Genomic DNA, 22,193 nt, shown 5'->3' on the forward strand with positions numbered 1-22,193 from the left:
GAGGGGTAGCTGTGTTATTCTGGATCTGTAAAAGCAGCAAAGAGTTCTGTGGCACCTTATAGACTAACAACCATATTGAAGCATGAGCTTTCGTGAGTGAATACCCACTTCATCGGATGCATGCATGTATTCACCCACAAAAGCTCATGCTCCAATACGTTTGTTAGTCTATAAGGTGCCACAGAACTCTTTGCCGCTTTTACCTTTAATTGGTTTATTTTTTTTTTTAAATTTACTTGACTGAAAAACATTTTCCTAAAAATAAATGTTTCTCTCTCATTTTTATTCACCCTGATAACCACTCAAATTTTCAGTTCAGGGAAAATACAGAATATAATAACATAATTAGACTTAATTTTTTATGCTATAATGGGCTTGCATTTTGGATAAAAGCAATATTAGGTTTTGCTCCTACACAGTACCTGAAGCTGTCCCACTTCATAATGTACTTTTATATAAAAACTGATTAAATAAAATTAAGGGAAAGCTTGTAACACTGATCAAGCAATTTTTACATTTAAATATAATTCAGATTCCCCATACTAGTGTCACATTGCAAGAGTTAGTAGTATTAGCACTGTGACAAAGTATCAGAAATAACAGTCATTACTAGCATCCCATTATCTATAAATTTCCAGGATTATCGCACTGTCACTCTGAAGCCAAAAACGTCTGTACAGTTAGTGAGACAAGATGGGTGAGGTAATCTCTTTTCTGGACCAACTTCTTTGTGTAAGCTCAAAAGTTTCTCTTACCAAGAGTTGTTCTGAAGTTGCTCTAGTAAAATATATTACTTTGCCCACCTTGTCTCTCCAATAGCCTGAGACCAACACAGCTACAACACCACTGTATATGCAGTCAGGGTGAAGCAATGGAAACAGCTACAAAGCTGTTGGCTGAGAGCTTTTTTTTGTTCAGACTATCACCAGGCTGAATCATCACTAGGTTTCATGGTCTGATTCCATCCAATTATTAATTTTTCAAATTGACTTTGATTACACTCAGAGTATACAGCTACAGCAAGGTATGCATTTATGCCATGCCAAGAGTCCTAGACCATAGAAGTAACACAACCCATCAACACTCTTACTCTCCAGCTAATTTACATGCAACAATTTCACTGGTTGCCAGAGGGAGACTCCACAGATGGTGGATTATATGGCCCAACTGCCATAGTTCTTCAAAACCACCACAACCAGCACACAAAATAACCCCAAACACACACAGCCCCTCACGACAGCACACACCCTTCATTTGCCACCCAGACACCAACACAAATCTCATGGGATTCTCTGTTACTCTGAAACCTGCAATGTCTATTGAGTCAGCATGAAGTGATAGAAACAGCTACAGTCATGTTTACGTGCTCTTTTTGTTTAGAGCAAAACCAGGTTCAGCCATCACTGGCCCCTACAGGAATCAGGTGGAATGTTAGAGTCCAAAGGTTCTGTGGCAATTGAAATGTGACAGCCGTTCAGAGAAGAGAGGAACAGCAGCTATGTGGGTTAACAAAGAAGTGGCTGTGCCTCCAGTCAGATGGCAACTCTGTGCACAAACAACAACATTGCTCCCTACAACATAGCACATGAAAACAAGAGTCCCAAAATACTAGCTCTCTATATTATTTCCTGTTCACTAATACGCACTGCTTTGCACAGCGTTAGCATATTTAACATTACTGTGGTTTGTGAATGTCTTTGTGAATGCGTTTCCTGCTATGGTGTTCGGTGCAATAGTACCTTCGCACCACTGTGCCTGTGTACAATAAGTACTGGCGTTATCTGATTCCAAGCCACACAAATTGGGAAAAGTGAAAAGAAGTTCCCATACATACTGCTATACAGTGGCACTGTTACTAGTACGACTCTAAGCTTTGACCAGAGAAAACACCAAGAAAGCAAGCTACCCTCACCAGCCACATAGGGTATGTTTACACTGCAATTAAACACCTGCAGCTAGCCCATGTCAGCTGACTTGGGCTGGGGGTCTATAAACCTGCAGGTCATGAATATCTACACCACAGTTTTACAGGTCTACAGCTCAAGCCCGAGCCATGGACCAGCTGCAGGCATTTAATTGCAGTGCAGACATACCCAGAGGCTGCTGAAAAGGAGAATACAAAGGGAAAATAAATCAGATACAGGATACAGATGGTGGATTACATAGCCAAACTGCAACATCCATGAGACAGTACATGCTTTCATCTACTAGTTCCTTAACCTGTTAAATGTAGGCATGGCAGCAAAACAACCAACAAGTCTGTACTCGGCACTTAATGAGCCATCTTAGCCAAGCAGAATGATGGACTCCTTTTATTAAGTGACATGCATTTGCAATGGATCAAGCAGAGGAAGATAAGGAATGACGACTAATGAGTAAGACAGACTAGAATTATAAAATTACAATCAGTTTCACTCAGCAGAAAGTATTGTGTGTAGCGTTCATACATGCAATGCACTATGCTTCCTCTAAACATGGCAGCTTGAATTAAAGATATTTAAATGAATTAATATTTAAACATAACGCCTTTCATTCCAAAGAATCCAAAGCACTGAACTAGCCATACAGGAACAAACTACATCCACTACTGAAATGTAGTCTCATCTGAGGTAATGCAGTGACCCAGGCCTCAGCCAGGCTATGGCTACTGTGAAGAGAGGCAGACGTGAGCCAACACAATGGAGATAACCTTAAAATGTATATTATTGTCCCTGCTAAATTTCTGGTTCCCCCTCCCCTTTAATAATATAAACAGCATAGTAGTAATAATACTCGCTTAAGAAAATAAACCGTAAATTATCACCACAATAAAAAGGGAATCAACTCCTCCTGTCCAGGGCTGCAAAATCCAGCTTCACCCCAGCTGTCCCACCTTCACCTCTCTCCAGCTTAGATGCTCCTTTGCTTGGACACTGCAATGATGGCACTTCTTTCTAGCAGGCCCACCTGCGAATGACAGTTCTAACCCGGGGCACCCAAACTGTATTCCCTCTGTCAGCACCCCAGTGGTCAGCTTCACCAGTCATATGCTCTGTGCCCCAATTATAATCAGATTAATTTTTTCACACATCTGTCTGCAGATATGTGGTTTTCATTTTATGACTGCCATAAAGTATCTACCACTCACCACACAAAGGGCCAGTTTCCTCTAGGACACAACTGACTTCCTCCACCAACTCTGCAATATTAACAGCCTCCCTCAGAACACTGTCCTCACCACCATGGATGTTACTTCCCTATACACCAACATCCCTCGTAATGATGGCCTAGCTTCCTGCCTCAGATATTTAAAAGACACTGTACAACTCTCAGATAGCCACCCTAAACACACTGCCAAACTCATCCATTTCATCGTCACCCACAGCAATCTGACATTCAACAAACACACACTTTTTCCAAACCATGGGAACTAGGACAGCTACCCAATACACCAACCTCTTCATAGACCACCTTGAAGAATTTCTGGACAAAATGCACTACAAAACCAATTATATACTTGAGACACACAGATGGTATTTTAATCCTCCTCTGGACAGACTGCCTAAACTCAATCATAGATTCCACCACAACTTCAACAAGCACCATCAATCCATTAAACTCTCTCTGGAATTCTCCCATCCCCACATCAACTTCCTGGACACCAAAATCAGCTTCAACAATCGAACCCCACAGACAACCATATACAAGAAACTCATGGCTCACTGCACCTACCTTTACATATCCAATAACCACCCCAATTACCAGCCAGATACTCAGGGTATGTCTTCACCAGCAAAATTAAAGTGCTGCAGTGGCAGAGCTTTAACATGGCTGTGTAGTCGCAGCACGGCACTGGGAGAGAGCTCTCCCACCACTGTTTAAAAAAAAAAAAAAAAAAAAAATCCATCCCCATGAGTGGAATAGCTCCCAGCGCTGGTGCACTGTCTATGCGGCCACTTTACAGCACTGAAACTTGCAGCACTCAGAGAGGGTGTTTTTTCACAGTCCTGAGCAAGACAGTTGCAGCGCTGTAAAATGTCAGTGTAGACAAGGCCTCAGATACCACAGAATATGCTCTCAGGAGAAAGTCCAAGATATACACCTTAACACACTTAAAACTGCATTGACCAAACAAGGACACTCCACTACAACAGTAGATCATGTCACAGAACAGGCCACCCAAATACCCCCCCAAAAAACTTACTTCAATTCAGAAATAAAACCTTGAACACACACCCCTAGATGTCACCTACCACCTCACACTAGAACCCATACTGGGCATCAAACAACTACAACCCATACTTGATGGGGACCTATTCCTGAAGCCCTTCTTCCAGCTTTAAATAAAGAGAACCTAACCTTTCCAAGTTCATCATCAAAAGCAAGCTTCCCACAGACCACAACACACCAACTCAAAGGGGCACCATACCCTGCCTGAACAAATATAAAACCTGCAAATATATTTCCACTGCTACAATGATCAAGCCCCGCCCTTTCCAAAATCCATGAGACCTACACATACCTATCACAACATGTGGTATACCTCATCCAGTGCACTAAATCCAGAAATAATTATGTGAAGGAAACCAAACAATCACTACACTCTTAGATAAGCTCAAACAGGAAAATGATAAAAAAAGAGAAACACCTTATCACCTGTGGGTGAACACTTTTCACAAAGCAATCACTCTATATCTGACCTACCAGTTTTCCTCAAAGGAATCCTGCACAACACTTTCAAAAGTTGAGCCCAAGAGCTTATATTCATTACCCTGCTAAACACCAAAAACCATGGACAGAACAGGGACACTGGATTTATAGGTTATTACTAAGGCTACAACTTAATCACAGGTATTTTTAGTAAGTCATTGACAGGTTACGGGCAAGAAACAAAATCATGGTCCATGACTTATGCCATAAATACCCAATTGAATCTTAGGGGGGAGGCGCTGTGAGTAGGATGGGGTGGGGGAGGGGCAGAACCACAGCAGCAGCTGCAGGGTAAGCCTGGGGGTTGCTCCAGCCGCTGCCAGGGGGAGGAGGCCTGGGGGAGCCAGCTGCAGCTCCGGCCTGAGCCCAGAAGTCTACACAGCAACAAAACAGCCCTGCATCCCAACCCCCATGAAGCTGAGTTGGCTGACCGAGGCCAGCCACACGTGTCTTGCTGCTGTGTAGTTACATCCTCTCTCACCAACAGAAGTTGGCCCAAAAGAAGATATTACCTCACCCATCTTGCCTTTCTAATAAAGTGTACAATGTTTCTTTGACAACCGGGACTCAAACCCAGCTCCCTGACTGTCAACATTTCTGTTGTATACCATAAAGGCTTGCAAAATAGATTCAGAAGGCCTGGGCTATACTCCGAGCAGACAAATCCTTCACAGGAACCGCCACAACAAATTTCAGTCATGATAAGCACATACACAACTCCATTCCTGTCATATTCCAGTTTTAAATGATCTAATGTTATCAATTCCAATAGACCATTGTTATCAATAGGATGAAAGCAAGCTCTATAAAAACTGCCAACTTTATTTTTCAGGTTGCAAGTTTCACCATTCTGACACCACTGGATGATGTCTTCCTTCATCCTAATCCAAAAGAAACTCTTAATGGTCTATTGCAGGGGTGGGCAAACTTTTTGGGCCGAGGACCACATCTGGGTGGGGAAAATTGTATACAGGGCTAGGGCAGGGGGTTGGGGTGCGGGAGGAAGTACAGGGTGTGGGAGGGGGTGCAGTGTGCAGGAAGGGGCTATGGGCAAAGGATTGGGGCAGAAGAGGGGTGCAGGGTGTATGAGGGGGCTCAAGGAAGGGGGTTGGGGTGCACAGGGATGCAGCAGGGAGCTCAGAGCAGGGGGTTGGGGTGCAGGAGGGGTGCGGGGTGCAGACAGAGGACTTAGGGCAGTGTGTTGGGGGGCAGGGTGCAGGAGGGGTTTGGGCTCTGGGATGGCAGCAGCTCACACCGGGGCCAGGGCAGGCTCCCTGTATGCCTGCCCTGTCCCCAGCACTGCGCCGCTCCAGGAAGTGCCGTGGCCCCTGGGGGTGTGGGGGCCGGAGGGCTCCGCGTGCTCTGCCCTTGCCGCACCTCCAGGTGCCTCCCCCGAAGATCCCACTGGCTGCGGTTCCCCATTCCCAGCCAGTGAGAGCTATGGGGGCTGGTGCCTGGAGCCAAGGGCAATGCTCAGAGCCCTCTGCCCCCCCCCCCACCCAGGGGCCACATGGAAATGGTGCCCGAGTGCCGTGGGGCTCGTGGCGCCACGGGGGGCTATCCCACGGGCCGGATTCAAAGCCCTGAGGGGCCAGATCTGACCACGGGCTGTAGTTTGACCACCTCATGTCTATCACTTCATGGAATCGGTAGCATTTGGTATCTAACGTGCATAGGTTGGGAAGATATCTTGGGGTCCAAGGAGCAGGTTGGGGAGGTAAAACACCTGCAGACAAGAGATCCAGGATGGCGAGATACATCTATACACATGGACAAAGGACACAGACTTGGGAATGGCTTCAGCACCTGCAGAGCAGATGGAAAGATCAGTACAATTGATTAAGAAACATGAAAAAGCTCTCACAACATCATCTGGATTTTTGGTGTGCCACCCATATACAGCATACCATACCCACTGGGATACATCCTCCAACCAGGGAACGATTCCAACCAATTGCTCCAAGACATCTTCCTAATCTATGTGCTTCAGATGCCCAACCACCTGATTTCCCTATAGTGTCATAGGTCTGACTCCATAATTCAGACTCTTAACTGGTACTAATTATTTTTTTCACTGTGCAAAGACTTTTCCACTATGGCATCTCCTCCTTTACCCAAACAAGACTTCTGTAAAGCAATACAATCTGACCCTGTAGACCAGCTTTTGTTTTACAAATTAGAATGGCTTCCGTATTTGGGTGCTGCTTGATGGGATGCAGATATTCTATTCTCACTTTCCCCATACTGACTGGCAAAATTTTGACAACTTGGTATAGGTCTACTTATATTCTTCAAGACTTTGTTTTGATGAGGGAAGCTGCTAACCCTGATGCTTTAATACTTGCAACACTCCTCATAACAATGCTGCAGTCGATTCATACCAGTGATTACACTGGTAAACAATCACTGTTGACATTGCTACCAAAAAAAAACTACACAAACACTTGATCTGGTATTTACTAGTTCCAGTTTGAATTTCAGCTTCTATATAGCCAACACATGGGATAGCTAAACCATTTCCTGCTACCAATTTCACCCTGTTCCTGCTAGTCAACAACCATTTGTGAATCCAATGTTTCCTAAAACATTAGCTGTGTAAGATGGTAACTTGAGACTCAGCATCCAGCAAGGCCCATATTTCTATCCCATTATTCTTAACCAACACAGTCGGACAGCTCCCCATAGCAGTAGCCTGCCCTTTGTGTCATTCAGGCCTATTCTCTGTCTCCGAGAACTGACCCCGCCACCACCGAGACACTGTGTTTCAAGAAATGGCATTAGAATTTTGAGACATGCACCTCCTTTCTATGTCTCACCTCACTGCATCTTCCACAAATAGGGTTGCCATCATGATCAAACTTATCTGTTGTCCTATACCAATCTGACTCCCCACGTCCTGCATCTGTATTGTCTAGGTCAGGGGTCAGCAACCTTTCAGAAGTGGTGTGCCGAGTCTTCATTTATTCACTTTAATTTAAAGTTTTGCATGCCAGTAATACACTAACATTTTTTAGAAGGTCTCGCTCTGTAAGTCTATATTATATAACTAAACTATTGTTGTATGTAAAGTAAACAAGGTTCTCAAAATGTTTAAGAAGCTTAAATTAAAATTAAATTAAAATGCTCATCTTACACTACCAGCCTGCTCAGCCCACTGCCAGCCTGGGGTTCTGTTCACCTAGGCTGGAAGCGGGCTGAGCAGGGCCTGCATCTGGGATGCCGGCTGGCCAAGGGGCTGGCAGCCAGGACCCCAGACCGGGGAGGGTTCAGGTGTCAGGGCAGAGGGCTGGGGGTGCAGGGCAGAAGGCTGGGTGTGGGGGGGTTCAGGGGTCAGGGCAGAGGACTGGGGGGTGTGGGAGGTGCAGGGCAGAAGGCTGGGTGTGTGTGGGGGGGTTCAGGCCAGAGGGCTGGGGTGCTTGGCTCGTGGGGGTGCTCCCAGCCTCCTGCCCTGAGTGACTCATGGAAGGGGGCTGAAAGAGATATGCCCTGTTCCACCCCCTTCCCCAAGGCCCCCCATCCCTACCTCTTCTCTGCCTCCTCTACAGAGCAGCGAGCACACTGCCACTCCTAATCAGCACAGGGAAGGAGAGGAGGAGGGGCAGGAAAGCACCACGCTGGGGGAAGAAGCGGGGGAGACAGGGAAGCTTGCCTGCCATAGGACCAAGCTTCTGCCTCCTGCCCCCGCAGGGGAGAGTGGTGGGGGCTGAGTGGGGCTGGGACTGCGGAAGGCAGCAGCGTGCCACTCAAAATTGGCTTGCGTGCCGTAGGTTGCCAACCTCTGGTCTAGGTGCTAGGAACTCGGAACTCCTATTTCAAATCCAGTCTCATATGCTGAATTTCTCTCCTTACATGAAGGAGTGCTTTCTTCAAATCCTCTATATCCCTTTTAAAAATTCTCTCTGAAAAAGCATCTTCAATTCCAGAATTACCATCCTCTGATTTCTGGCTAGCCTGCATCACACAGTATCCACCATTTCCAGGCCACAAGGCAATGACACATTTGTATCTATGCTGTGGACACACTTTGTCTGTCCTGTGTGGGTTCTCTACATCCTACAAAATTTATAGCATCCTTAAAGTCTAGAAAGAAATTTCTTGATTCTGTCTTAGTTATAGTTCCCTCCATCAAGTATCATTATATAGTCCTCAACAAATTTGCTCTTCAGCATTTTATCAGTATCTTGGACTTCATGTAGTTCTAACTTTTCTATTGCTTGCAAAGCCTCTTGTAATTCCAGCATGTATTCACTTACACTTTCTGCTGGACTCTGGATTATGCAGAATAACCTCTTCTTCAGCTCTGACAAGGTATGAATGTCAAAACATACAGCCTAGCCATCCAAATACCTGTTCTACAGTCCCTTTTACATTTTCCAGCCATGTCTGCACTTCCCTTTTAGCTGCATCCTCTAATTGCCCCAGCAAAATCTTTATTTTCTGTCTTTCTGGCAATCTGAACATCAGCTGAAGCAGCCTTAAATTCCCCAATAGTCTTCTCTAGAAAAATCTAGGCAACCAGGGTGCGCCAAAGAAATGTGGCCTGGTTAGGGATGTCTGTATGAGTTGCCCTCCTGTCAACCTTTCCCATGCATTACCGTGACTCCTGTTGTTCTAAGATGGTTATCTCCTGCTTTGAACTTTTCCTATCCTGTTCATGATGCCAACTGCAGTGACCCAGGCCTCAGCTAGGCTATGCCAACTGTGAAGAGAGGCAGACGCAAGCCAACAAAATAAATAACCTTACATTTCAAACTTTATAAAGGAAAAACCCAGAAATGTGGAAGGAACAACAACATAATGTATTCAAATGAGTAAACATCCAGTACTCACTTAGGAAAACAAACTGTAAGTTACCATCACAATAAAAAGTTTTTCCAACAACAAACTATCATCCCAACTCTTCCTCTCCCTGGTTGCAAAGTCCAGCTTCATCCCAGTTACCCTGCCTTCACCTCTTTCTAGCTTACAATGCTCCTTCCGCGCTGCAATGTTCACACCTCTTTCCATCAGGTTCACCTGCAAACAACAGCTCTTCTCACAAAGGGCTACACCTGTTGACCCATAAGGCCAAACTGTATTCCCTGTATTGTGTGAATCCTGCAGAAGTCATAATTCTGAGTTTATCTGCCATGTAAATGACTGCCATTAAATTCAGTTACAACATCACTGTGGGGTGAATTAAGAACATATGATCTGAGAGGAAACAAACTCTTTTCAACACCAATTTGAAGGAATTTAACTTATTACTTTCTAATCATCGAATACATGTGAGAGATAATTGGATTTAGAGTGTTAAGGAAGAAATATCCACAAGTCTTCCATGGCATAGAGCCCTTCTAACTATGGTGTTATTAGTTGCAAGTAAAATCTGGGGGGTAATCATCAGCAATAATATATTGGTTACAATAAAATAAAAGCCACTCTTCTGCTTTCCATTCCACAAAGACTCAAAAGTGATTCTGTGAGGCTCAAGAGAATTAAACACTTAACTGCTTTTCCATTTTGCATCCTTGCCAGGACTAGTGTACCAAAGTATCACAAGAAAAGCTGGTTTTGCTTTACTTCTGAATCAATTTATGTACACCTGAAATCTCAAGAGAGAAAAATACTAAAACCTAACCAAACCTTAAGATTTTGCCTCTTGAGCATGCAAAACTAGGCAACGGCCTTTCAGTAATACTATCTCCTCCCTTTTCTCCCCCAGCCCAATCACACAGGACACTTGTCCTATCCTCATGACCTGGTCTTCCATTGACAAAAGTCAAATTCAGACATTAATATCAAGTTTGGGAATGCACTTGGGTTCTTTTAAAGTATGTTCTTTACTCAATTTAATTTAATAGGAAATTCAACCATTATTATATCTTTTTTTAAAAATTACATCTTTTCTGACTTTAATATTTGACAATAAATGATCTCTCAAATATTTACTGAAATAAATCAGTTAAACTGCCAAGATATCACAGTTTATGCATTACAACAAATTTTCAGAATGAAATACAGAAATCAAAAGCTAAGAGAAGGGTCTACCCCATTTGGTGCTTACAAACCAGAGAGATGCATATTTCATATCATAGAATCTTAGGACTGGAAGGGACCTCAAGAGGTCATCTAATCCAGTTCCCTGCACTCATGGCAGGACTAAATATTATCTAAACCATCCCTGACAGGTGTTTGTCTAACCTGCTTTTAAAATCACCAGTGATAGAGATTCCACAACCTCCCTAGGCAATTTATTCCAGTGCTTAACCACTCTGACAGTTAGGAAGTTTTTCCTAATGTCCAACCTAAATCTCCCTTGTTGCAATTTAAGCCCATTGCTTCCTGTCCTATCCTCAGAGGTTAAGAAGAACAATTTTTCTCCTGCCTCCTTGTAACAACCTTTTATGTGCTTGAAAACTTATGTCCCCTCTCAGTCTTCTTTTTTCCAGACTAAACAAACCCAATTTTTTCAATCTTCCCTCATAGGCCATGTTTTCTAGACCTTTAATCATTTTTGTTGCTCTTCTCTGGACTCCACGATTTGTCCACATCTTTCCTGAAAGGTGTGTCCAGTTCTGGGCACGAACACTCCAGTTGAGGCCTAATCAGTGTGAAGTAGAGCAGAAGAATGACTTCTTGTGAATATATAAAACTCCTGAACAGATAAAATAAATCAAGAATCCTCTCTGTAATAACAGTTCTATCCCTCTACATGCATCTGTTAAATATATACAAATACGTTTTGTACAGAGAAGTTAATGTTAATACAGTATAACATTTTCCCTGGGAAAAAAATATTAAATAATTTTGCAGGATTGGATGTTATTGTAGAATTCTTCTCTAAATTTTTGTTGTTTGTATTTTACCATTTGCGTTAACACTGATAAATCCAAACATATTTATAATAGATCCTTAATTCTACTCCATGCCAAATTTAATTATACTGCATTTCATTCTCATGAATTACTGTATGAAAAAGATTGATTAAATGCGTGAGAAAGGAAATAAATGGGTTACATTTGAGTTGTATGAATGCATTTTGATAACCTCTCAGGAAGCCACCACACATCCTGTTTCTCTTAGCTGCTTTGAAGTCCTTGTCAGTCGCATCACACATTGTCTATCTCCCTCTTCATTCCCCCTCCCTCCCCAATGTCTTAGGATATTCATCATTTGGTTTTCCAGGTTACTGAATTTATGCATTTTTAGCCCTTCCTCATCCACCAACAAAAAAATCTGACTATCTTTTTCTCTCTTTCCCCCCCTCCCACGCCACATTAACACAAGTTACTGTTTCCAGAGTAGCCTTGTACCAACTTCCTGCTACATCAATAATTTCGCAAGGTTTGCTTGACAAATAGACTCTTATGCCTAGGGTTTTGTGGAGCGGAGCTTTTGTTTGTTGGCATTAAAAAAAAATGCTTCACTGAAACGTGCACTCATTGTAGCATCTCAACTCCAACTGCTCCCTCAACTACATGTCAATTTCCTCTGCATGTGTCATTTCTGCTCCCAATAACTAATTCTCTGCCCTCAAACAGAAATCCATTCCTCCCAAGAACAACATTCACAGTGCCAATTGACTCTGCATGTGTCAGTCATGCTCCTCATCACCAAGTCCCTCTGTCTGAACTGCATAAAGGCCCCTACCTCAATAACTCACTCACTCTCTCCTACTGCCAGCTTCCTCTGCACATATCCACCCAGCTCACAGCCTCAGTAACAGTTTTGCCAGAGATGCATCCAGACAGCAGCCCCTCTGAACACTTAATCCACCACCTCCAGACAGAAATGCTGATCTCCTACTCATGCTTACCCTATCCTCCAACACACCCAGAGCCCTCCACCTATACCCAGAGTGAACCCCAGTACCACCCCATTCATACCCACCCTGCCTCCACATTCCCAAGCCCTCCACTCATACCCCAGTGCCACCCCTACCCATACCCCCACAAACCCAAGAACCCATAGCTCCCACATACACCCAGACCACCCCAACCGCAGAGCTGCCCAATGCTCACCCTTCACACCCCAGAGGCCTCCACACCTCATCCAGACACCTGTGTCACCCCATGCCCACACCCACACAGCTACCCGTATCCATGTGTGTCCACCCCACACAGCTGGCTTGTACCTAGTTAGCGCCTCCATTAGGATACCAGTTGCTGTAGCCTTCACACCCCTTGCCCTCCGGAGCAGAGCAAAAGCCGCCCACCCCGAGCCGCCTCCTCTCCCCCTCCGCAGCCCCCACCGCCCCACAGGCCGGGGCAGGAGCCGGCCCCCGGAGGCAGGAAGAGGGCGCAGGCGGAAGGGAAGCCGGGAAGAAAGGCCGGCTCCCGCACGGGGAGGACTGAGGGAAGGAGGTCCAGGGCAACAGCGGTGACTCAGTGCGGCAGCCCAGGGCAGAAAGGCCCCCGTAGTGCCCGTGCCCGGCCGGCCGGCCCCTCCCCAGACCCCGCTCCCTCACTCACAGATCTTCCCCCGCAGGTTCTGTAGCACTCGGACCCCTTCGCCGTCACCATCCTCGGCCGCCATAGTGCCGCCGCCACCGCCGGCTGCGCTGCGCGCTAACAAGGAGGAGAGGAGGCAGCTGCCCCTTCCCTCTACGGCCCTGGCTCTTGTGCGGCAGTGAGCGGAGGCCCCAGCAGGCGGCACCTCGCCGCGCCGCCCCGCCCACTCCGCTTCTCCCATTGGACAGCGGAGCGGCAGGCGCATACGCATTTCCTCCTGCCGCGCGGGCGATTCAGCGCTGCTGCAGCCGCTGCCCGTCTGATGCCGGGGTGGGGCAGTTCCTGTCTCTGCGCCACGCTGGGCCTCCCCGGGCAGTGACGCCCGCGGCCCGTGACTGCCCCGCCCTTAGGAGAGCTGGGCGGGGCCTTTAGCCGGGCCCACAGCCGGCGCGCGGGGCCGCCCGGCGGCCGGTTAGAGCGCAGTGCCCGGGGCTGAGGGTGGGCGCTGGGCGGGCTTGTACCGAGCAGGCGAGTGGGAGGCCTGCGGGCGGGACGGGGGGCTTCTAGTGGAAACCGTGGGGGAGTTGATGGTTTTCACTCCGAAATAAAAGTCTGTAGTGGGTTGGGCTGGGCTGGGCTTTGCCTTCAGTTGGCCCTGGGGTTGAACGTTGAATGGGCGCCTTGTAAACAAATTGGATAAAATTAATCCCATTATTTCCTTGGTTTGTCGCACCGTCCCCCACCACCTGTTGTGTCCAGCAGTTGTTGCTAATAGATTTAGATTGTAATTGCTTCAGGGCAGGGACCATCTGGCTATGTGGGTACAGTGCCAACTAAGCGCAATGGGGCTGGGGCCTCTGGGCCCTACTGCAATACAAAGAATAATAGGTGCAAAGAGCTTCTTCAGCCCCAGAGCACCAACCACTTTGCAAAGACAGAATTTGTGGTTTTATTTAACCACCAATCTCACAGTGAAAAAAATACCTAAGAAATCTGGCATTAACCCCTGCAAATACTCAAGGCTGTGTTTTGCCTGACATTAGGACTTTCTTGGGGCTTGCTGGCTGCTTTTTGAAGGACAGTGCTTCTTTTTTACTATCTGCTTCAGCAGCCTATGGCTATATCTACTTGCAGGTGGCCAGGGTGAGCTGACTTGGGCACATGGGGCTTGGGCTTGGGCTGTGGAGCTAAAAATTGCTATGTAGACATTCAGACTTGTGCTGGAGCCCAGGTGCTGGGACCCTCCCCTCTCATGAGCTCAAACCAGCCTGTGTCCAAATATCTAGACAGCAGTTTTATAGCTTGAATCAGGCCAGCTGTGGTTGTTGAATTGCTGTACACAATGAAGTCTAGATGGTGCTGCAGAATGCCACAACTAAATGCAAGAGTTCAGCTGACTCTGATGGGATGCCACCACTGATGTTTTTGCCTCAAGAGTGAGGTCAGAAGAAAGCTGATACTGGGGCTGTGCCAGGAAAGCTGAAAAAACTGCCACCTGTGAACCAGGTTAAAAGAATATAAAATATGTGGAGATGTACCTATCTCATAGAGCTGAAAGGTTATTCAGTCCAGCCCCCTGCCTTCACTAGTAGGACCAAGTACTGATTTTGCCTGAGATCTGTAAGTGAGCCTTTCAAGGATTGAATTTATAACCCTGGGTGTAGCAAGACAATGCTCAAGCCACTGAGCTATCCCCCTGGTTATAGGTGAAGTAGTAGTACTTTCTTCTCTACTTCTGTCTAAAGATGAAGCAGAATTGGATGATATGCCATTAGGAAAAGAGGTGGGATGATGTAAGCAGAAGGTTTCAGAAGACTCGATGGCAGTTGGACATGATAGTAGTTGGATGCAAAACTCTCTTTAAGGATGGAATATTGAAAAAAATCAGTGGCAGTTGGAAATTACAGTTGTTAGGACTCTCTAAATGTAGAACAGCGGTTCTCAAACTGGGGGTTGGGACAAAAAACTGGGTCACAAACTCTTTTTAATGGGGTCACCATGGCTGGTGTTAGACTTGCTGGGGCCTGCAGCAGAAGTCGAAGCCTGAACCCCACCACCCAGGGCCAAAGCTGAAGCCCCACAACCCAGGGCCAAAGCCTAAGGACTTTGGCCCTGGACGGCAGGGTTATAGGCATCCCGTCTTGGACTGAAGCCCTTGGGCTTTGGCTTTGATCTCCCCACCCCAGGTGGTGGGGCACAGGCTTTGGCTCCCCCCCCCCTGCCTCCACCCAGAGCAGCAGGGCAAGGGCAGTCTCAGGCTAAGGTCCCCCCTCCTGGGGTCATGTAATATTTTTTGTCAGAAGAGGATTGGGATGCAATGACGTTTGAGAGCCCCTGCTGTAGAATGCTTGACAGGGCAAGTTTCTATCGGTTTCTGTGGCAGTTATGAATGAACACGAGTTGGAATTAGTTCTTTCTGGTAGATGTTTTCAAAACAAAAGCCCCATCTGCATTCAGAAATTGCTGCATTGCATAGCCAAAGTTGTGAACATCCGTTCTTCTTGGACTGGTGCTGAAAATAGTTTACGTGGTAGAGTCAATAGGACATAGCAATTTGCAGCACCTATAAGAAAACATAAAATTGCTTCCTCCAAATCTCAGACTTTCTGTAACTCTGTCTGAAAACATTTTTCTGACCTATATTACAGTTTTATTTTTGGCAGCAGTTCAGGGCACCAATTGCTATCAAACAACTTCAGCAACCTTTAAGAACAGATCTTTATTTCATAGGCACCATTTCTACACTGTATTTTGGCAAAACAGAAAAGATATTGGTATTAGGATTACAAAGTAGTAAGAATAAGTAAACCAGTATTTTGTATAACTGTGTCTTGTAACCGGTGATGGGAGTTTTATTTTGTTTCTTTCAGTTTCCAAGAGAACATTAACAGTGATAGAATCATAGAAATGTAAAGCTGGAAGAGACTTTAGGAGGTCATGTTGAGAGACTATGATTACTAGTTTGAGTTTTTGTTGCCTTGAAAGTGGCTTGACTTCAATGCATCTCAGTCAGAGGACTGAATAGTGCACAGAGACAGATGATCTGAAGGTGGTAGAGAGATAGATTCGTGCAACATCACACCCTGACACAAGGGAGCACTCTAATGGCGAATGTGTACCACAACAAGGAAATCTGACAACCTCCATTAGAAGCCTATTTCAATACTTAACTATCCTTATAATTTAAAAAAAAATTCCTAATAGCTAACCTAAATCTCCCTTACAACAGATTATGCCCATTTTTTCTTGTTTTACCATAAGTAGGCATGGAGAACAATTGATCACTGTCCTCTTTATAACAGCCCCTAAAATATTTAAAGAGTGCTATCAGGTTCACCCGCTCAGTCTTCTTTGCTGAAAATTAAACATGCCCAGCTTTTTAAACATTTCCTCATTGATCATGTTGTCTAACCCTTTTATCATTTTTGTTGCTCTCCCCTGGACTCTTTCCAATTTGTTCACTCTTTCCTAAAATGTGGCACCCAGAACTGGACACAGTACTCCAGCTGAGGTCTCACCAGTGCTGAGGAGAGTACCACCTTTGCCTTAGATACAAAACTCATGGGCATACACCCCAAAATTACATTAACCCTTTTCTTAAATCATCACATTGTTGACTCCTGTTCAGTTGATGATCCATTATAACTCCTAGATCTTTTCCAGTAGTACTACCATCTAAGCAGTTATTCCCCATTTTGTAGTTGTGCATTTGATTTTTTTCCCTTTCTCAGTATAGCACTTTGCATTTGTCTGTATTGAATTTAATTTTGTTGATTTCAGATCAATTTTCTAATTTCTCAAAGTCACTTTGAATCATGTCCTCCAAAGTTCTTGCAACTCCTTCATGCTTGGTGTCATCCGCAAATTTTATAAACAGAGTGTCTGCTCCATTCTCAAAGTCATGAATGAAAACATTGAATAGTACTGGACCCAGGACAGACCCTTGCAGGATTTCACTAGATAAGTCTTCCCAGTTTGACAGCGAACCATTGAGTATGGTTTTCAGCCAGCTGTGCACCACCTCATAGTAGTTTAATCTAGACCACATTTCTCTAGTTTGCTTAAGAAAATGTGATATGGGACTGTGTCAAAGTGTCAAAAGCTTTACTAAAATCAAGATGTATCATGTCTACTGCTTGTCCTCCTTATCCACTAAGCCAGTATCTCTGTCAAAGAAGGAAAATAAGTTGGTCAGACATGATTTGTTCTTGACAAACCCATGTTGGCTGTTCTTTATTACCCTATTTATTGTGCTCTATGTGCTTAATTGATTGTTTAATAACTGATTCCAATATTTTTCCAGGTTTCCAAGTTATATTGACTGGTCTATAATTCTCTGGGTCCTCTTTGTTCCTCTCTTTATATTTCCTCTCCTGCAGTCCCCTGGGACCTGACCCATCATCCATTAGTTTTCAAAGATAATTGCTAATTGTTCCAAGATTGTTTTAGTTAGTTCCTTAAGTACCCTAGGATGAATTTCATCAGGCTGTGCTATCTCGACTACATTTAACTTATCTAAATATTCTTTAAGGTATTCCTTCCCCCTGGTTGTTAATATTAACTAAGTTAAGCATTTGGTTAACATTAACCTTTTTAGTGAAGACTGATGCAAAATAGCCATGAAGCACATACACCTTCTTGTTGTCATCTGTCATTATCTCTCCTCCCTGATAAGTAGTAGGCCTACACTTTCTTTTTGTCTTTCTTTTGCTCCTAAGGTATTAAGAGACAAGAAGAAGAGGTTCTATCATGTCCCTTGGTAGATGCAATTAATTTTGTACCTTGGCCTTTCTAATTTTGTCCCTACATGCTTGTGCTATTCTTCTGTCTCATCGGTTTCTACTTTTTGTAAGATTCCTTTTTGATTTTTCAGGTAATTAAAGCACTCCTGATAAAGCCATAGTGGCCTTTCACTATTCTTCCTATTTTGCCTTTGCATATCGATAGTTTGCCGTTCTACCTTTAATATTGTCTCTGAGAAACTGCCGCCTCTCCTGAACTCCTTTTTCCCTGAGATTTTCTTCCCAGAGGTCCTTACCTACCAGGGGCGGCTCCAGGCCCCAGCACGCCAAGCGCGTGCTTGGGGCGGCATGCCGCGGGGGGCACTCTGCCGGAGCCGCGAGGGCGGCAGGCAGGCTGCCTTCGGCGGCTTGCCTGCGGAGGGTCTGCTGTCCCGCGGCTTCAGCGCCTGTGGGAGGTCCGCCGAAGCCACGGGACCAGCAGACCCTCCGCAGGCAAGCTGCCGAAGGCAGCCTGCCTGCTGTGCTTGTGGCGGCAAAATGCCTAGAGCCGCCCCTGTTACCTACCAGTTCTCTGAGTTTGTGGAAGTGTCCTTTTTTGAAGTCCATTGTCCTTTTGCTTCTCTCACTTCTTCCTTTTCTTGATCATGTTCACCCAAATTGCCTTCCACCTTTGGAGTCACAAGCAATTCCTCCCTGTTAGAATCAAAAGTAAAATGGTTGTCCCTCAGTTCAAAAAGCCATATATGAAGGCTGTACTTCCATACAGTAAACAGAAGAATTGACTTTAGAGAGATTCTAACCCACAACATTTGAATGACTGATCCTTACTAGCCCAAGCAGGGTATTTTTGGCTGTTAGATATCTAATATATTCTCCATTGGGCCAGACAGGCCACAAGGGAGAACCAAGACAAAATAATTATTTAAATGTAGTTTCTTTCTCAAAAGAAAAATAGAATATTTATTTTCATATGAATGAGAATGTTCTAGGAAGTGCCATGTGATTCTAGAGACATGGAAGTAGGTTCCCATGCATTTCCAGGTTTCAAACTTATTCACAGTATGCAGTTGTAAACATGCAGTGGCCCAGTCTCTGGCCAGCCTTAAATCAAGAGGATAGTAACCTAATTGTCCTTGAAGAATGAGTCTTAATGGTAAATAGGGGTAAAATGGAGTTTCAGAAGTCACCTTTAGACAAGAGTGAAGGCTTTGCCAGCTAAACTAGTAAAGCAGTTTGCATTTCTGTTCACTTTCTTCTTGTCATTAAGAAGTGATAACATTTTGGGGGTTTGAATCTTCATTGTTCTTATTTCTGTTTTATCTACCTTTGCAGGGAATGTTGGTTTGGAATACACTATCATTGTCCAAGAACACTTACAGTTACACCAGTTGTGCTTTATACTAGGAGGTTTCAGTTATCCCTGCTAAATCATATGTTGCTTCATTTAGGGCTGAATTGTAAGCCACCTTGTACAGGCTATCCACATCATGGGTAGCAATGCAAGGGGGAGAACACCCTTCATTGCATGACTACCACCTCTCCCCAGGAAAACATAAATAATACCTGCAATTGGGAGCTGATCGTGCCAGGTGTGGAGTGCCCTCAACTTGGTTTTTCTCTGAAATTGAAGGCACTTAGCACCCTGAAGGGCTAAGTCCTGAGTGACTGGGATCATCCAGATTCTTTGAATCAGTCTTCACAAGTGGAGTGGGCTATGGAGAGAAAAAACTCTTTCATTCAATCTATGTAGAAATGATGAAGCAGAGTTTCTATGATTAATGCATGTTCTCTACATATGTGGCATATATATAACACTGGCTTACCTGACTTCCTCCTTAACATGAGGCTTTCAAGAAAACATCAGTAATCCCACACAAATATTTTTCTTGCAGAACAAACATTTTCCATAATATTTCAGCTAATGGCAAACTGGCAACCTGTTTATTAACTTCTTCAAGCTGGCATAAATTGGATCTGTCACCTCAATGACATGCAGATTCTAGGTAGGTTTACTTTGTAGCACTGGTGGGCCCACACTAGACTGAGAATTTATTAAGATACCCCAGTAGTTAGAATGAAAACAATCTGATGACAGAGAAAAAGGAACTTTGGAGTACTTCTCATTTATAGTAGCTTCAGTTCCTCGCAGCAGAGACACATTGTAGTTTGTGTGTGTTGACACTACGCGTCTCAGTTGCATCAGATCTGTTATGGAACAAATACACTTCAAGGTGGAAAGGAATATTTAGAAATGCACTATTCATATCTGTTTCCTAGAGCCATATAGACCCTCTTTTGAAGAATAAGGCATGGGAATGTCCAAAAATATGCAGAAGTAGTCACAGTAATATGAATACCATTGGATCTGCAGGAAAACTGTCTAGCAAACCACAAGTGGCTAGACTTGAAGTCCCCTTTAGAAAGCTAAAACCCAACAATTCTGTTTTGAGGATGATTTGTAGCAATTTGACCTTTCATGTGTAATTGCAAAGGGGTACAGTGCTAAGTATCCCAGAGAGGTACACAGTGATCGCTTCCAAGCTCATTGTTGGAGATAAGGATTACATCTAATTGCAGATGCTTGGACTCCACTAGCAATTTGTTATGAAGTAAAGAGCTGTGGGATATTTGTTGATAGTAAGTTACTGTTGCTCAAGTGCTAATTTTTTCCCCCGTAGTCAGTTATTTTGCTGGCATTGTACTTCTGAGGCTTGGTCTACACTTAGAATTTATACCAGCATAGCTATGTCAGTCAAGCATATGAAAAATCCACACCTCCAGCGATGCCAGCTTGCATTGTAGTCGCATCTATGCTGACAGAAGAGTGCTTCTGTTGGCATAATTAATGCTGTTTGAAGTTATGGTTTTCCTACACTGGCAGAAAAACTCCTTCTGTTGGTATATGCTACATCTGCTCTAGGGGGTATGCTGGCTTAACCATGCTAATACTCCTGGGGGAATTCTGCACCAAAAAATTAAAAATTCTGTAGACAATATTTTAAAATTCTGCATATTTTGTCAAAATAACACAATATAATCATGCCAGTTTCAATTATTTGGTACTTTATTTAAAATACCTGTTAGTATGTAACAAACAAAAAAGATTCAGGAAATTTTTTTAACAAATAGATTCCTTACTAGGCATATTAATACAGAACTTTGAGTAATAATTCATTTAAGCTGCAATAGAGAAACGTACTTCCCATACTTCTCAGCAGCGGTGAAAAGGCTTGGGGAATCAGGGGTAACAGAAGAGCTGAGGGAGAGGAAAATAACTGCTGGGAAGGAGCCTGCGAGTGAACCTGGAGGGTTGCTGGGTGTGGGAAGTATGTAATGCTTTTCGGGGGGACTGTTAGGAATTTGGGGAGCCTCCTCCATGCAGACCCTGATTGACCCCTTGCCTCTCCCCTTCAGACACATCTGCCTGTGTCTGTGTCCTTGCATCCCCACTCTCCATTCAGACAAGCATATCTGCACATGTCCCCATGTGGCCCTGCCTCCCACTCCCCTCTGTCTCATGTGACCCTGCACCCGCACTCAGCCAGGCATAGCTGCCCATCTCCATGTGTCCCTGCACCCCCATTCAGCCACCACCACTCCCTGCATCCCTATGTGGCCCTGCACCCCCACTCCCATTCAGCCCATGGCTCAATGTTATCACCCTAGTAGCTTCTGTGCCTCCACCCCAGTCTGTCCTCCCTCATTTGCTCTTCTGAACTCCAGTCTGTGTGACCACCCCCAGCAGTCTTGTGTGCCCCACTCTGTCCAGTCCTCCATATCCCATGCCTCCTCACCTGGCCCCGCAGATAGGGCAGTGTGGAAGGCAGCCTCTGCCCCCTCACTCGCCATGGCTGGCTGCCCCGCCCATGAGCCAGCCGCCTTCTCTTCTGGCACCACATCAGCTCCTGCTGGGCAAAAGGTGTGATTGCAGCTTCCCTTCACCTCCCATCAGAACCAGTTATTCTACAGGGAAAAAATAAATGTGCAGGGACATTAATTCTGCACTTGCGCAGTGGTGCAGAATTCCCCCAGGAGTAATGCTGTCATACGCTCTGTAGCATAGACACAGCCTCAGGCTTTTCACCAGTTCCAAACACTACACCCTGTAGATCTTCTGTGTATTATACCAGAGTAGGAGGTTTTAGCTACTTCTTCAGTTTTTGAGGCAGGTTGTGGAGTAAATTGCTCCAATTTCTTCCACACAGTTGTACAGAACTCCCTGGACTATGATACAAGGATCTGGAGTTTTCTAGGATTTTTGCTGTTATTTCTTATGAGACTGAAAACAATATAAAATAGGCAGAAAATGGCTGAACAGTAGCTCTCAGAG

The 22,193-nt window shown here is 44.8% G+C and overlaps 1 protein-coding gene across 6 annotated transcripts in view; it reads right to left on the minus strand.

Moving 5' to 3' along the window:
• RASA2 (RAS p21 protein activator 2) overlaps positions 1-22,193 on the minus strand; it is a 193,238-nt gene that overhangs the window by 98,181 nt on the left and 72,864 nt on the right. The window contains exon 1 of one of the 6 annotated variants that reach the window (XM_039487415.1): positions 14,843-14,932. The exons of 2 other annotated variants lie outside the window; for them this stretch is intronic. Coding sequence is in view for 1 of the 4 variants with exons in the window: in XM_039487412.1 (XP_039343346.1) it covers positions 13,143-13,392 (250 nt within the window). In the remaining 3 variants the exon portion in view is untranslated. Of the gene's footprint in view, positions 1-9,519; positions 9,539-13,142; positions 13,427-14,659; positions 14,691-14,842; positions 14,933-22,193 lie in introns of those variants that run through there. 3 more of the 6 variants (XM_039487414.1, XM_039487412.1, XM_039487416.1) reach the window with 3 other exon arrangements.

The sequence above is a fragment of the Mauremys reevesii genome, linkage group 9 (assembly GCF_016161935.1).
Source record: "Mauremys reevesii isolate NIE-2019 linkage group 9, ASM1616193v1, whole genome shotgun sequence".
Lineage (NCBI taxonomy): Eukaryota > Metazoa > Chordata > Testudines > Geoemydidae > Mauremys > Mauremys reevesii.